The sequence below is a fragment of the Falco punctatus genome, assembly GCF_963210335.1.
Source record: "Falco punctatus genome assembly, chromosome: 4".
Lineage (NCBI taxonomy): Eukaryota > Metazoa > Chordata > Aves > Falconiformes > Falconidae > Falco > Falco punctatus.
In genome coordinates this window covers 15,916,123-15,931,980 of record NC_137583.1, presented here as the reverse complement: position 1 = coordinate 15,931,980, position 15,858 = coordinate 15,916,123, and the positions used below count along the sequence as shown (strand labels likewise).

The following is a 15,858-nucleotide window of genomic DNA, read 5'->3' as shown; positions in this document are numbered from 1 at the left end:
CACCTGCTGAGTAATTTTGTATGCCTAATCTCCAGCCCTTAACTACAAGCTTTCTGCTAATTTGAGGCAAATGGGTATTTTTGACACTAAATAGGGCAGTAAAGAATCCCTGACCTAGAAAAACTCCATTCCAAGGCACTGAGAGCAGAAAAATATTCTTTCAGCATCCTTGTGAGACCTTTGGAATGACATAAAATAGCTTTGACTAAACTGTGCTGCAGCCTTCGATTAATGGTTTGCAGAAACTTGCTGAACATCCCTACTACAACTTCCCCCATAAAACTTGTCACTTCAGATTGCCATCAGCCACCACAACAATAATCATTTCATGCCTATTGCTAATTGCAAGCACAGCTGAGGCTCAGCGGGGTGCTCTTGCACAGTCCCAGGCCTTTATACCAGCCTCAATCTGTTGTATGGCACTTGTTCACACACAAAAAAACTACCAGTAAAGGCAGAAAGAGGCAGAGTCACAGGTTCCTTGTAATCCCTCTGCTACCCTGCTGACAACCCAGCCCTATAAGCATTCCTGGTTTTGTCCCACTCTTTACAAAAGCTGAAGTGACCTTAAGCTACTAGTATGTAAGCTTTTGAATGAAGAATACAGCTCCTTCAGGTGCCTTAAGAAGCAGTGTTGCATCTGGCTTATGAGATTCTGTTTGCAGCACCCCTGGGGTGAGCTGTGGCTTCCTGTAACATGTAAAATATGAGTGTGAACTCAAGGTTCATGGCAAGGAACAGGAGGTCATGCTTCCATTCAGCTCACACCAAAGAAGACGGGGGGTTGCAGATGTTCCTGGGTATGTGTAATGACACCACCTCCCGGAAAGCACAGGAACCCAGCACAGGGCTTTTTTTTTTTTGATAAAATGTGCCACACTCAGTGTGTTACTTGCAGATTTATTCATATCAATTTTTGCGATTTATGTATTCAGAGACAAACTTGCTATTTCAGCAACTTATTGATCATGCTTTTGCATTCAAAAAAAAAAAAAAAAGGCGGGGAGGGGGGCACAGTTCAAGGAAGCTTATTGCTTGAGCTGGTTGGAGTGTTGGAAGGGCAGCTGTGGAAGCCCACCCCTCGGTGTGCTTCAAGTCCTCTAATGCCTGTCCAGGAGCATCCCAGCCAGCCCGTGGCCCACCTCATCAACCCAGGCTGGCACCCAGCAATGGGGGTCACTATGAAAGGCAGAAGGGGAACAGGAAAACTAACCTGAAAGAGGGATTAAATTCCTGGCTGTGCAAATACGGTACCTCCTTGCTGTTACTGGGCTCTGATCGCACCCAAAGAGCATCTGTTTGCATTTTGTCTGCTGGTAGCCAGGTCACAGCGCACAGCAGGCAGCAGGGGCTGCGGCATGCCTCTGCGGGAACCCCGGGCCCTTCCCTGCTGACGTCCAAGTGGATGTGTGGCATCCCCCAGGATCTACCCTCCACAGCCATTCCTCACCCTGTGCCCCTAGGCTGGGTGTAAATATTCCTCTGAGCGATGGGCAGGGGTGCCAGCTAGCATCAGTAATGTGTGTGTGCAGTTATATGTGTGGAGTTGAGGTCTGTGGGCCTGGGAGCATCAGTGAGCTCTACTCATACTTTACAACCAGGTGCGAGGAGTTTTCAGAAAATCTATTTGTGCTAGTTACTTCAGTGTGCCCATGCCACAGCTTCGCTGGCACGGGGGCTCCAGAAATGTGCCTGAAATGTGTTGCAGCCCCATGGCAGGGTCCTGAAGTTCAGTATTTGGGCTGTGCCCTCTGCACCTTGGGTTTGGGGACAAGCTGCTGGAGCCCCGGGGAGCCCTGTATCCCCAGCATGCACCCCGCTGCCCTACAAGGAGTTTCAGACCCAGCCGGGGGGACCGAGGCGGTTGGTGTCCTGGCAGGACCAGACTGCGTTCTTTTGTCTGAAATGATCACGTTTCCATTTCGGAGCATTTGGCTTTGTTGTTGTTTTTTTAATAATATAATCATATGCAAATGTTATCTTCTTTGGTAGGTTAGTCATGAATCAGAGGGCTTGTGCGTCTTATAGCACATCAACACTAGTGATAGCTAAAGGGAACATTTAATTTATGGGCTAACTTATTTTTATGAATATGCAGGGCTTAAATTCAGCAGTTGGTGTGTGCTCTATGAAGTGACGTGACGGTTTTGTGTATCAAGATCAATGAATTAGACTTTGTCTTTTTCTCATAAAGCAGAAAGTCTTTGGAGTAACTTAGCTTTGAGAAAGAGAGCTCCTTTCATGCAGCTGAGCAATACGCCTGGCTGAGCCCTTGTCAGCCAGTGCTCAAGAGGAGAGGGGAACGATTCGGACTCAGCTCGAAGGAGTTTGCATCTCCCCAGAATCTAGCATGTTGGCGTGCCTAGCAGAAATACAGAAAAATGTTTCGTTTTGCTTAATGTGAAGGTCTCGTAGCAGATAAGTCACCCTGCCGCTAAGCTCCGGGCAGAGGTTAGCACTTCTGTTTCAGATCCATGCAGCCGTGTAGGTGTACGTGGCACGGGACAAGCAGGAGCGGCAGGACCTGCCTCCGGCAGAGACTTCTCATCTCATTTAGAGGTGACATAAACACCCGGCAGATCGTTTTGTGGAAGACGAGAGGCAGCAGTGGGAAGGAGAGGGCGTGCATGTGTAACATACGGTTGCTTCGTTCCTCTGTGGGTTTTGATTTAAAGAGGTGATGGAAGGAGGCGTTTGGGTGACCCGGGTATCCGTGTGCCAGCACAGCCCTGGGTCACAGCTAATGTCACCCGCGAGCATGACTCATTTAAGCATGCTGATTGCAGGAAGTAACATAAACATTGACGATTTTGCTCTGTTTTGCCTGTGTGGGCCCTCTGCATTACAAGGGAACCCAGGCAGATCCCCCAGCGATGGCAGTCACTTTGTGCCACCCCTCCGCCCTCCTGCCAGCTGGCTGTCCTGGGTCCTTGTCCCAGCACCCACAGGCACCTGGGGCTCTCCAGGGATATCCAGGGATGCCCTGACCTCTCAGACTAGTCTGAGGGACTGGAAGGTATGAAGACCCCCTAGACCTTCATGTCTCCTATCCTGATCAAGCCTACAGCAGCTAGCCAGGGTGCTTCACGCACAACTCAACCCCAGTCTGACATCAGGACCTCAAGTGGCAGCTAACAGTATCTGAGCTTGACTGCTGTTACGGAGGGAGCTCCTGCTTGCCTGTCTCAGTTTCATTCGAGCTCTTAGCTCTTGCCAAGTCTCCATCCTGGAGATGAAGGCCCAGCAGGAATCTCTGCCACAGAAGTTGCACAAGGTGGAAGCATCGAGCAAAAGATCACCACGTGCCATTTCTTTGGTGAGTCTTCCATGTCTTTTTTTTCCTCCATTTCTTTAGAAGACGTGGTGTAGGAACAGGTGTACAGGAACATCTATTGAAGTGGGAGGGAAAAGCCCTTCCCCATGCAGCATCGCTAACCTCTGCTGTCTGGTGCAAGGTGGCAACTTGCACCTGGTGGAAGGTGGCAACTCCCAGATGCATTACCATACGGCTCAGTAATGTTGTTGCTCCCATGTTTTGTGATGCTGGGCTGCTTTAGCTTGCACTCATTTGTTTGCTTTGGTGAGGCAGTGCTAGCTCGTAGGTGCTTGGGGACAGCAGTGTCTGCTGGCCCCGATGCCACCAGCTAAGCCAGTGACAGCTGATGGTGTCGGAGCCGCACGTGCAGCAGTGCCACCCGCACTCTGCTCACAGCCAGGCACCGGCCCCTCAGCCGGCAGGGAACAGTGGAGGGTAACGAGTCACCAGCCTCAGGTCTGCGATTACCGAATATTCCATTGTCTCCGTTCACCTGCTGCACCAGCAGCTTCAGCAGCTAGAGGGAAGGGGGCACGTTCCTGCAGCAGAGACCCCCCGAAGGTGCAGCGAGGGGAGGCAGCAATACCTGCGTTAGGCTGGCGTGAGGCTTTAGGCTAGCTGGGAGGCAGCTGCAGCTCAGACTAGCCTGGATGGCGCTCAATCAGGATTTTTATAAACGGGTCCTGTGGGGTTTTTGTTAATCTTTAACTGGTTCTAGATTAATTGCCGCTGGTACACGGTTTTATCTGTGAGTGTAAGGAGAGATGGCGAGAGAAGGGTGTGACTGTGCATACAGAGGCGCGATGGGTTTCTGTATGCAGACCACTTCGTAATCAACCGTTGTGTCGAGCGCCTTGGGGAGGTTCTGTGATTCCTCCCCCCGCCACAGCCCCTGCTTTTCCTTCTCTTGAGGGCTCACTGCTCATCTGTGTGGCGTCAGACGTGCAATGTCAGCCCTGCGTGAGCAGGGCGCTGATCCACAGCCCACCGGAGACTTCCTGCGCTGCAGGGCTGGCAGGCTGCTGCCACACAGCTGCAAGCCTTTTTTCACAGACAAGCAGTAAAATTTCAGCCCCTGGAGGGGCCCTGTGAGTTCAGCAGCTTGAAAGAAACTAATTTCTTTGCTGCTTTTCCATCTTTCATAATTGTGAGGGTGAAAACAAAGCTTTTTCTGCACAGCCCAGGCAGGTGCCTGTAGGTGCTTACACCAGCCTCCTTACCCGCAGCCAAACTTTGCCCCATATGAGCCTTCCCTCCGCTCGCCATCAGGGAACCAGACTCACCCCATGGCTGTTTATGGTTGAATTTCAAGATGGTAAGTAGCTTGAGTGTGGGTCCGACACGCTTAAAGGCAGGACTGTGCGCTCACTGGGGGCAGGGAAGGGGTTAAAAAACAGACTGGGGCAAATGCACACAGCTGCTGGCAAGGTCTATCAATGGCAAAAGCAGATTACAAAAACCTTGGGGTGTTGCTGGCGGCTGTTACCCCTCCTGATAAGTTTGTTGTTGTTACTATTAGAATTTAAAAGCTCATGCATGGAAATTCTGTGTAGAAGAGGGTGCTTGTCTCCCCCTCTGAGTCTGTCATGTCCCATGAACAGGCTGGCTAGTGGGAGAGGCTGGTGCTAACTGGGTGCTGGGGGCAGCCCGCGTTATTCAGGGCACAGCACACAGCCCTGACGTGGGTGCTGGAGAAGTCCTGTCTCTCTTGCAGCAATGGTACACCAGCTCGATGAATGTTGTCTGCACCTGGCTGACAGACCGCATGGACCTGCAGCTTCACATTTACCAACTGAAAACTCTCATTAGGATAGTAAAGGTAATCAGCCAACGTGTTCTCAATACCATCTTGCGGTCAGAAGGAGCGTGTGTGTGTGCCTGCATGTGTGTGGCGTGTTCTCTCAAGGCAAACTGTCACTACGTTTGTCTTAGGAAAATAAACGGAGCCATTCATTCAAATTCTTAAAAGTTAAGACACTTGTGTGCATGACGTGTAGTGAAGGATACACGGGAACTTGAAATGCTTATAGATGCAAAATACCGGTGTGCAAATAAGAACAAAGTAACTACTTGGCTGAAACAAGGGAAACTCCAGTGCTATTTGGCCCTCCCTGTACAGCGACCGCAGCAAAATTAGCCTTTTTGTGGACAAACGTGTTGATCACACCAATGAACTCCACTGTTAAAAGGGGTTAAATCAAACCAGAAGTTTTTAATGCTGTTTTACTAGGATCATTTAAGCCCAGCTATGGCTTGCGATTGTTGTCAGAATGCAAATGAGGATTGTTCTCCTAGTTAATTGAAGTTGTTTCTTTTACAATGGGTGTGTATAATCAACTCTAAGAGATCACAAAGGTGAGATAACATACCCTGAAAGTAACATTTTTTTCCTTGAGTGCACGTGTATGTGTATATGTGTGTGTGTGCATGTGCCTTGGACTAATGATAATTATTTCAGTGTGAAATCACAGTGGTTTACATGAAATAATAAGATCACAGAAGGGGGTAAATATATTTTTGATCATTTTAGGTTCTATCTAATGCTTTTTGGTCTAGTATTTTATAATGTTTATGGTCTTGAGTGCAGTGAACACATTGAAGGCATGAATAAATTAAAACTGAAATGTATTAAATGTGCTTTTCATAACTGAAAACAACAGGCACAGACAAATTATTTCTACTTGTCAGCTAGCTGAGGAAAGCTTTCTTCCTTGTGCTTTATTTATACCAATATTACAATCAGAAGCAGCTACAACAAATCCAAGGACTTTCTGAAATAGCAGAACAGTAAATAGTTTCCACAGAGCAGAATTAAATGAACTATGAGGCCAGAGTTTTATCTCACAGAGCTGAGAAGTTTTTAAACATAAATTCAAATGAGAGATATTAATCATAATAACAAGGGAAATGTAGCTAAGCAGGGAAATACAACTCCAGCTTCAGGATTAGGTGAAGAAAGAGAGATTTAAGAAACACATGCTGTGTGCTTACGTTTATACATCAACAATTTTCTCTGCTATCCTGGACTTAGTTTGTTTAATCCCAATACTGTAGGTAGGATGGTTTAATATGGAGCATTCCGGGAACGTGTAATCACGTCTGCGGTTACGGCCGATAAGCGTTCTGCTGCGTGAAGAAAAATATCTGACAGTACAGGCCGGCTGAATGCATTCAGGAGCCAGGGAAGTTAGTTGGAGCAGAGCCCTCATCCATTGCTTTGATGCCTTTTTAGACCCCAAGCTGCCATATGCAAGGCGCCCCTCAGCAGCCCGCAGTACATGCCTGCTTTGGAGCCTGCGTGCAGCCACACAGCCGGCCACCCTGCAAGGGCAGAGCTGTCTGTTGCCCCAGGCACCCTAAAGGGACCTCTGCCACAGCGGTGGCCCATAGGGACACCCCACACACCCGCTCTGAGCTGCCCGGGTTGATGCAAAATGCCCCAGGGCTGGGATTTCCCTGGCACCCCAGCCTCTTCCATTGGTGTCCCCAAGCCCCGGGCGCAGGGGCACAGGCTGACTCCAGCAGCGAAGCTGGGAGCCGGTGCTGCCCTGACCCCTGTGCTGTCTCCTCCTTCTTCCGTGCCTCTCCCCGCTTTAGAAAACGTACCGGGATTTCCGATTGCAAGGCGTGCTGGATTCCACCTTAAACAACAAAACCTACGAGACCATCCGGAACCGGCTGACGGTAGAGGAGGCCACAGCGTCGGTCAGCGAAGGCGGAGGGCTCCAGGGGATCACCATGAAGGACAGCGATGAAGAAGATGAAGAGGATGACTAGGGAAGCTGGCCCGGAGGACCGGCCGGGGTTGCCTGGTATCCGTGCATGTACCTCGTCTGTAACTCAGTTAGCCACATTAGGAATTTTTATGTCAGCTCTAAATGCCCATGAGAAGTTTACCAATACAAATGCCATGTTAGCTGTGTGGTAATAAGATTAGCACCTCTCTTTGATTCATCGGTTTCCTAATTTCATAACTATTTGTTCATAAGCAATATGGAGCACCATTGTTTAATACTGTTAATGGAGAAACTACATAGAAAACATGCTAGGTGTGTCCCTGTTATAATTAAAGTTTAAACAATGCTTCATTAATGTACTGTATATACATTGATGGTAAATTGTTGTGAAGATGAGTGAATCGAGTCCTTTCATTTCTTTGTTTCTCTTCTGTGGATGCCAACTGCTTAAAATTAATAAAAAATCAGCTTTGTTTTTAAAAGAAGAACAAGGCAATTACAAATGATTTTTTGTTCTCTCTGTTCATTTAAAAACCAGAAAACAAACAAACCCAGACAGCCGTTTGAATCATTCTGCATCCTTGTTAATGTACCAGGCTCTTCCCTTCAATATGCAGTTAACTCCATAGAGGCTACATCCCAAAGGATTAGTCATTCTAATTGCCACACCAGATTAATCCTATCATTATGGATATATCATGCCACATTACAAGTCCAAAGCAGTTGTTTTATGTTGACGTTTGCTCCTCTAAATGTTACATTTTTGTTTAAATTTCAAATAACAGTGTATGTACAAAGACAACTTTAATTACAATCTTAGACTATACAAATGTGTTTATAATAATATATTGAATATTTATTTCAGTAGATTGTAACCTTAATTTACAATTCCTCTGTTTCACAATGGTTTTTATATATGTCATGTACATTGCATTTTGACCAGTAACTGCATGTCCATCAGTCCCTCCTCCAGAGCTTTTACTTTCTGTGTAAAATAGTGATCCATCTTGCTTTTTTTGCCTTATACAAGCCGACAGTTGTAAAAGTGTGAGAACTGTGGCTTCTCAATAAATAACTATTCAGATGTCCTAAGAATAAATTATGGAGTCTTTTTATGTCTGCCTTAGAAAAAAAAAAATACAAGCTGAGATGTAAGAGCCCCCACCTCTCAGAATAAAGGCATTTTCTTTTCTCATGGGTGTTTTTACAGTTTATTAATTAAGAAGATGGTTTTCTCATTTACTCCCCAAGGTCAGGATGGGACCACACAGTCTGTTCCCCAGGTACAAGGGCATTTCTGCTGTCACCTCCACAGCTTCCACTGCTATCTGTACGCTACATCCTATGATTTGCCTCTGGACATCTAATTGATGGTCCCCTCTGGTACAGCCCTGTTGTTACATGGTCATCAGCCTTGCCCAACACTTACCTGCCACCAGGGGTTTTCTGAGAGGTTTTGCAGTCACTCCATCCCACCAGCCAATTCAAACCAGAAATTACTTCTGTTAGCCCAGGGTTCAGTCATTTCAGAGGGGAGCAGAAGAGCTGATGTCCTTCACTCCCGAGCACAGCAACCTCTTGCCACCCTGAGGAAGGAGGACAAATGTTCAGCACCCACAAACGCAAGATGGCCAAACGCTGGAAAAACATCCTGCCTGGCTGAACCTTTCTGACATAAAGAACTTTTAAACTAAACCATCTTCCAGTGCCCAAGAGCCATGAGACTCCCTGGACACGTGGGAGGCAGCAGGGAACTCTGGAACAGCCTGTGAAGTGGTTATTGAGTCCCAAATGGGGCTGGGATAATTATTGAGCCTGGAGCACACTCACCTGCAATGCTGGATTTTTGGGTCCATTCCCACTGTGGCAGAATTTAGCACCTGGCTCTGGAGGTGCTCTGTAGCCTCATCTGGATGGCCATACCCTACACATTCAACATCCACCTACCTGTGGTGACCTGTGTCCACCATCCCCTTTGGAACAGGGACAAAAGCAGGGTCTTTAGGAGTGGGTGGTAGGCGTGCACATTTAGCACCATTTACATGTTGACGAACCATTTGATCCACTAGGATAGACAAGCTTTGAACCCCGACTGTAGGCCAGCAGATCGCTTCTTGGGTTCTGTCTTGCTCCGTGACGCTGGTAGAGGGAAGTATTGCCAAGAAAAGGCACCTCTGAGGATTTGGGCAGGAATGTGGCTTTGTGCACTGACACAGGCCGCTCTTCCCCCTTCTTACCCACACTCCAGCTGTGCAACTACTTGGTCCTCAGTCCCCAGAGGAACAGAGGTAGAAGTTGAGAGTCATATTGGGTCTAACTAAACCAGTTCAGGTGCCTCTGCAGGTCCATCACTGGGATGCATACAAAAACCATCCATACGTTGATGCTCTGCGTGGAGCCTTCAGTCACACCCTGAGGGCCACAAAGGACTTGCCTGACAAAACAAGTCTCACAAGGCATAAAGCAATAAACAGACTGCAAGCCTTACCTCGTCCCTTCTTTCTGGGTGGCTGAGATCCACTTGAGACCCATACACGTACTGAGGCACACGTGTGCTCATGCCCTCTTCACACTCTCCCTCAGCTGCCCCAAACATTTATATGAAGGGCAACAGGTCACAGAGGAGGCACTGGGAAAACCCTACCTGGGGTGATCACCAGGTTGGTAGCAAAGAGCACTGAAGGAGACCCAAATTTGTAGCTCTGCTTCCAGTCAGGCAGAGCAGAGCTGGAGAAACAGCTTGATTCTGCTCTAGAAATGGCTCCCTCTTTTTTTTTTTTTTTTTTTTTAACATGAAATACTTATTGGGTAAAAACACAGCCCACTTCCACCTGCCACCTTTCAAAATAGTGAGCCCTGCTCAGTTTTTTGAATGAAAGTGTGGGCGCAGCCTTCAGGAGATGATCCTTGGCTGTGCATCACTAACACACATCGGTGCCTCCCTGAAAGGGCGGTGATGGACACCCTCGTCTGGGTTTCTCTGTCATTAGCAATAACCCTATAGCCTGTGACAGCTTTTTGCGTGTCCTCAAACCCCAATAAAGCACCTCGTAGACTCCACAACAAACCTGAGGATACGTTGGGCTTGACCACACATTCAAAACCAGGGAATTATTAGCCAGCTAACTTCTTTTAAGGAGCTTGGACCCAAATGATGAGCTTCAAGTTATACTTCAGCGTGAGCCGGGAAAAAAGCTCATGTATGAGCAGTGCTGCAAAGCAAGATTTAAACTCCTGCTCCAGAGCCTGCAGCTGAGCAAAGGAGCATGTAGTACCCTAATCCCCGCTGCCTTTAACGCTGCACATTGCTCCCTGGGTGCTGGCAGCCCGATCCTGTCCTGTATGGCTGCTGCACCACAGTACCAGGAGCGGGAAGTGCCACCTTGGGTTAATCCTGCAGAAATGCTGAATCCGAAACAGTTTGGTTTTTCTCTAAAAAAACCTCAATCCGGGTTTAAAGCCCTCCTGGCTGCAGACTACACTTTGGACAGGACTCAGGCTCCTACAGAGCAAAAGCTACACCTCGTCCAGCATCTAAAAGGGCTTGCTGATGGGTGGGAGCGCTCTGGCAAACCCAGCCGAGAAATGCAAAGGTCTGCTGCTGGTTTCACTTCAACCCATTGCTGCGATGGAACGAGCTCCAACAGTCAAAGGACTTTCTGCCAGTACAACTGCACCTAGATGAAGAATCTGCCAGTACAGTTATGTCAATCAGTTTTGGGGAAGGAAGAAAATTTCTTTCTTCTGCCAGCAAAATTTTAAATGATAGATCAGGCCAAAACTTCTCTCATATTTACAGGGAAGTCCAGCGAAAATATCCTTTTTTTGACAGACTTACTTAAAGCATGTGGCATGGAGACTGAAAATGCTATCAACTATTTGACTGACAAGTGTCAGCAGCTGTTCATCCAATTTGTTTTATATTTCAGCAACTAACAGATTCTTTCCCCTCTGCTGTAATGCACGTCTGCCGGCCCATAGGCATCTTAGAAATTGCTTTTCTGCCTCTCTAGTGACCAAAACGTCAAAAATATTAGAAGACAATTTGTGTTCAGAAGCATAAACAGGCACGCAGCAAAGCAAAGATGATTTCGTCAATGTTCACACTGTGTTCTTTTTTAAAAAGTCACAGCAAACCTAAGGCAAAAATCTTAAGCTTTAAAAGAAAAAGCTAAAGCAAACAGAGCACTCGATAAATCAGCACAGGTTAAACTATCAGCTACCAAGGGAAAAAGCAGTCGTCTGATGGCCAACCAAAACACAGCTGAGCCGTGTTTCAGCCTCTGCACTTCATGAAGTTCACGACTCTGTGCTACCACCAGTGTCACCGTTTGTTCAAAAACCTGCTCTGTGGTGTCACAATTCAACAGAGCCACCACTGTGTCCAGCTAGGAGAGTCCCTGAAGTCATTTGCAAAACCCAGCCTTCTTCATCTTAGGTCTAGCAATGCTTTGATCTCTGGCTGCATATAATATAAGTTACAATTATTGCAGTTGCCACCAATTCTGAACTTGCTGGACTAAAAAGCCCCCATGACACCTCCCTCCGGTGAGCTGAATTCAGTGGTATTTCCTTTATACAAGCACGTTTAGGCTCTTGAGCTAAACCTGAAGTGATATTTTCCTCAGCCTTTCTAAAAGATACATATTCCATTTCAAGTTGTAAATCTGCATTTGTTGTAACTATGCAAAATATGGGAGAAAAAAAGTGCAGAGATTATATGCAATCTGCCAGCAGAGTTGTGTGCCATGAGGAAAATGCCTCACAGGTCAAAACAAAGAAAAACACTGAGCAACAAATTAGTTGCAGGCAGTAGCTAATATGGAGATCAAAAGATTAAAATCAACATGCAACGATGAAATCACTGGAATAATAGGAGCATTTAAGAAGATTAAGTCAATAACAGAGTCCAGTAGTACAAAAATAAGATTTTGATTATACTGTAAAATTTTATATTGAGAGAGCAAAAGCAATTACAACCACGACATACTTCGCTCTCCCCGCCTTAGACCATCTTGGCTCATTTCCTATGCAAGGAATACAGTTGTTGAAATAAACAGAAATGTTATGACTTAAGTGCTCCATTCAAAAACAAACCAGGTGGTCAGATCAGATTGGGGACTGTCAAGATGGGGTCTGTAAAAGGAGGACTTGTTGCAGATCCCGTAGGATACGACAGCTGGGGGGGAACAAAGGCCACACCGTTTAGGACTGCTTTCGGCAGAGCGAGCTCCACAAGCAGCTGATCTCGGGGGGTGTCCCAGGCTGTCAGCTGGAGAGGAGAAGCATGCACTGGAAGGAGGAGAGAAGTAGCTCAAAGGCTTGATGTGAACGTGGTGGTGAACTGGTAACAGGGAAGGGGTTTTTCTATCCAGCTAAACCAGCAACAATTGCAGGTTTGGTTTTGTGATGTACATCAGAGGCAGAGCACACGACATCCTCCAAGCCCACCTGCACCCTCACATAAGGGACAAGAACATGTCCCATAGCCATGCTCACCAGTGCTGGGGCTCATCCAGTAGCACAGCCAAATGGGGACGGGGAGGATGACAAGCCAAGGGGCAGCTAATGCTCGCTGTGACACATCTACCCTTGGTTAACCCAGGTGTGTAAGCAGGAAGAGATGAGCCCGTCCCTCCAACACATACTGGCCCTGGCCGTGGGTCACCAGCCTCATCCACGGACCACACAGCCAAAGGCCTATAGCTCCCAAGGGAGAAACGGTTACCCTGGTGGGGATCTCCTCACCCAAGCAGGGTCAGAGCCCCTGGCGGGTCCTGCAACGCTCTGCGTTATGTGAGGAAGAGCCTAAGCAGCTCCCCTGCTCCTCAGAGCTGATGACTCACCTGGGCTTTTCTCTAAATTGGTTTTTCAGCATCACTAACTCCAGCCCCACCCCCGCCCCCACCCCAAAATCACAAGCTAGGCTCATAATTAAATCAAATAAATAAATTATCAGCTATTTTTATAAATTTGTGGGTGTTCTTGAACATTCAGGGAATACTTGGGTCGTGCATAGAAGTTTTTTCCTGCAATAACAAGGTCTGGATTTTTAGTTCAGGCTCTGATTGTTGGGGGGATTTTTAGTAGTTCTTCCAGATTATGTCTTCTGGGGTGAAATCAGCACTTTACTTGTGCCCAAGTGGCACAGCATCAGTTGCACCAGCCCGTCTGGGAGCCCTGCCAGGCTCCCTCTGACTTAGCCGCCACCACCAGGGACAGGGATGCTGCAGCCCAGCCAGTCCCACATGTGCCATCCGCTGTCACCGCGGTACCTTGCAGCCCGTGGAGTCCAGCTCTGCAGCGGATGGGGACATCCACGACAACAGTTCAAACAAGGGCTGATACAAATCCCAACCAATGTAACATGTGGCATAGCCAGAAAGACTGGTGAACACTGAGTAAGGAATGAGCTGCAAAAAGATGGTGGAAAGATTGGCTTTGGAAAGATTCTTACTCTGTTCAATTTTTTTCATTGAAAAAACAAGTAATTTTGAAAATGAGATGGTTTTCTACCTCATTAAGGGGAGAATAATTCAAAACACGTGGAGTTTGTCCCACTTATTTTTTTTGGCCATCCTTCTTTCAAGCAAAAAAGGGAAGGAATAGGAACACAAAACTGAAGTGGGCTTCTACCCATTTTCACTGTTTTTTGCTCCTTTTTCTGAAACGTTCTCAGTAGGAAAGTGAGAACAAGGCCATCCCCCCATTATATTCTCCTTCTCTACTTCCTCCCACCTTTTCTCCTAAATAGAAAATAAGGGGAAAAAAAACCACAAAACCAGAAAAATTTAAAAGCTCCCACTCTTTCAAAACAAAAAAGTACAACATTTCAAAACATTAGGAAGGGACATCTTTCAGTCTCAGCTTTCAGCAATGAAATGCAGCATTGCTCCATTACTGCAACATGAGGAATACTATTTCCGACAATAAAGACGGAGAACAGCAGCTCACCCCTTCAACAATTTCTTGCTTGCCTTACCAGTCGGGTTGACTTTGGACATGATGTGCATTCTGCCAACTCCTCAACCACCTCCTGGGCCAGACGGGTCTCACACCAGGAACTAGATTCCACCAATGATGTCTCTCTCCACTCCTTACAGGCAGGCAGTGTTTTTGGGGCATAAAGCCTGGCTGGGATCACGCCGTTAGTTACCATTCCTGTTGACAGGCAAACTAGAATAGGCTCTGGCTCACTTTCTTCGAGCTGCGGAAGGAGGAGTGAGCAGGGAAAAGAGTTCATTCAATTGCTTCTGTTTGGCAGCTCTGCAGGACTCTCCGCGTAGACAGAAAGAGATGTGGCAAGTAAGGAGCTGCCATTTTTAGAATTACATAAGCCACTTTGAAACCTAGCCCCACTGCAGAGCAACTGGCAGGGCACCGTGGCAGGAGCTGCACAAAGTGCCTCTATGGCAATCAGATACCAGCTCTTAAAATTAGACTTAGGTTAAAAATGCTGCTGTTACCCCTGCCATCACTAACGAAGTTGACCAGCACAGCCATGTGAGTACTCTGGGCCACTATGCTTCCAAAGTGCCACTAACTGCATTTGCTCTGGGACCTGTGCAGTGCTCCAAAACATCGCTCCCTGGTAGTGTTGCATTATGCAAAAAAAAAAAAAAAAAAAAAAAAAACAACCAAAAACAAAACCAACTTAAATAAATTAAAATTATCTACCTACATATACGCAGTAACGTGTGCATAACTCAGTGATGGGGTTTTAAAAACAGCCTGGAGGGAACCAACCCCTCTGCTCCAGCCAAGGTGGCCGCACCATGCACTCCCCTGCCCCACGTACAGCTGTGGCAGCCTCCGCTGGGTGACACAGCAGCAGGGTCACCCCCCGACCCTGAAGGCGCTGCAGGACAAGGAGTGCCCGTGGGGGCTGAGGCATTGGTACCGCTCCCGTTATACGCGGTACCACAGTGTCAAAGGGGTAACGGGAAGCAGCCAGATGGGTAACGACCCCCTCTTCACCCCAGCCCCAAACTTTGCGATCCCGATTTCCCCATTCGTTGCTCACTAATTTGTCCAAAAAGCATCTGTCTGACCACCGCAAACCCAAGTCTGACAAACACCCTGGGGCCATCCCTGGGTTGCCCTTGGAGGCCGTAATTGCTGCCCTTACACCGAGCCAGACCTAAACCCAGCCCGGTGGGGCCGGGGGCCTCCCCCCAGCCCCGGGCCCCTCTGCCGCACCTTGCACTGCTCACAGAGCCACACCAGAGGCTTCCCCGCCCCTGTTCACACAGGCAGCCCTGTCCCAATTCCCCAGACTACTGGCTCGTCTGATCGTCCATCACCTTCTGCTATTAAAAAAAAAAAAAAATTAAAAATTACATATAAGCAGCAGCATAGAAATCAAAGCCACCATTTCAGAGAGATCGAAGCATAATGCTAATAACTTTCGGCAGCTTCCACTGTGGAGTTTAAGCAGCTGCCAAGTTAAATAACCAGGAGGATCCTAAGTTATCTTCCATTGGACCATAAATGCTCAGCGCCGACTACCCGGACGGGGGCGGCCCGACGGGCGCGGGGAGCCGGGCCGGGGCTGGGGGCCCTGCGCTCGCCCCCGGCCGGGACCCCGTGGGACGCACCCCCGGGAGCCCTCCGCCGGGTGGGTCTGGTTGTCGGGGGGCGAACGAGAAACCCCCGCCGGCTTTCGATGTCAGCGGCTGGGGCAGCATTTGGGGCAGGGGCCGTCGGGCGCGCTGGGGACTCGTCGGGCTGGTGAGAACAGGCGTTGGGTGGGCACCGGGCTGGCCCACCGGGGCCGCCCCCCAGGCATTTTTTCTGGAGGGGTAG

The 15,858-nt window shown here is 48.0% G+C and overlaps 2 protein-coding genes across 20 annotated transcripts in view; one reads left to right on the top strand and one right to left on the bottom strand.

The window, feature by feature from the left end:
- Positions 1 to 8,244, top strand: part of CADPS (calcium dependent secretion activator) — a 220,391-nt gene extending 212,147 nt beyond the window's left edge. For all 15 annotated transcript variants that reach the window (XM_080382924.1, XM_080382923.1, XM_080382919.1 and 12 more), the window contains 2 exons: positions 5,031 to 5,135; positions 6,914 to 8,244. In XM_080382924.1, coding sequence (XP_080239050.1) covers positions 5,031 to 5,135; positions 6,914 to 7,093 — 285 coding nt within the window. In that variant the 3' untranslated portion in view covers positions 7,094 to 8,244. The remainder of the gene's footprint in view (positions 1 to 5,030; positions 5,136 to 6,913) is intronic.
- Positions 7,018 to 15,858, bottom strand: part of CEP15 (centrosomal protein 15) — a 35,844-nt gene continuing 27,003 nt past the window's right edge. For all 5 annotated transcript variants that reach the window (XM_080382940.1, XM_080382942.1, XM_080382938.1 and 2 more), the window contains 3 exons: positions 14,036 to 14,260; positions 8,483 to 8,639; positions 7,018 to 7,149 (listed from right to left, as the gene is read on the bottom strand). In XM_080382940.1, coding sequence (XP_080239066.1) covers positions 8,580 to 8,639; positions 14,036 to 14,260 — 285 coding nt within the window. In that variant the 3' untranslated portion in view covers positions 7,018 to 7,149; positions 8,483 to 8,579. The remainder of the gene's footprint in view (positions 7,150 to 8,482; positions 8,640 to 14,035; positions 14,261 to 15,858) is intronic.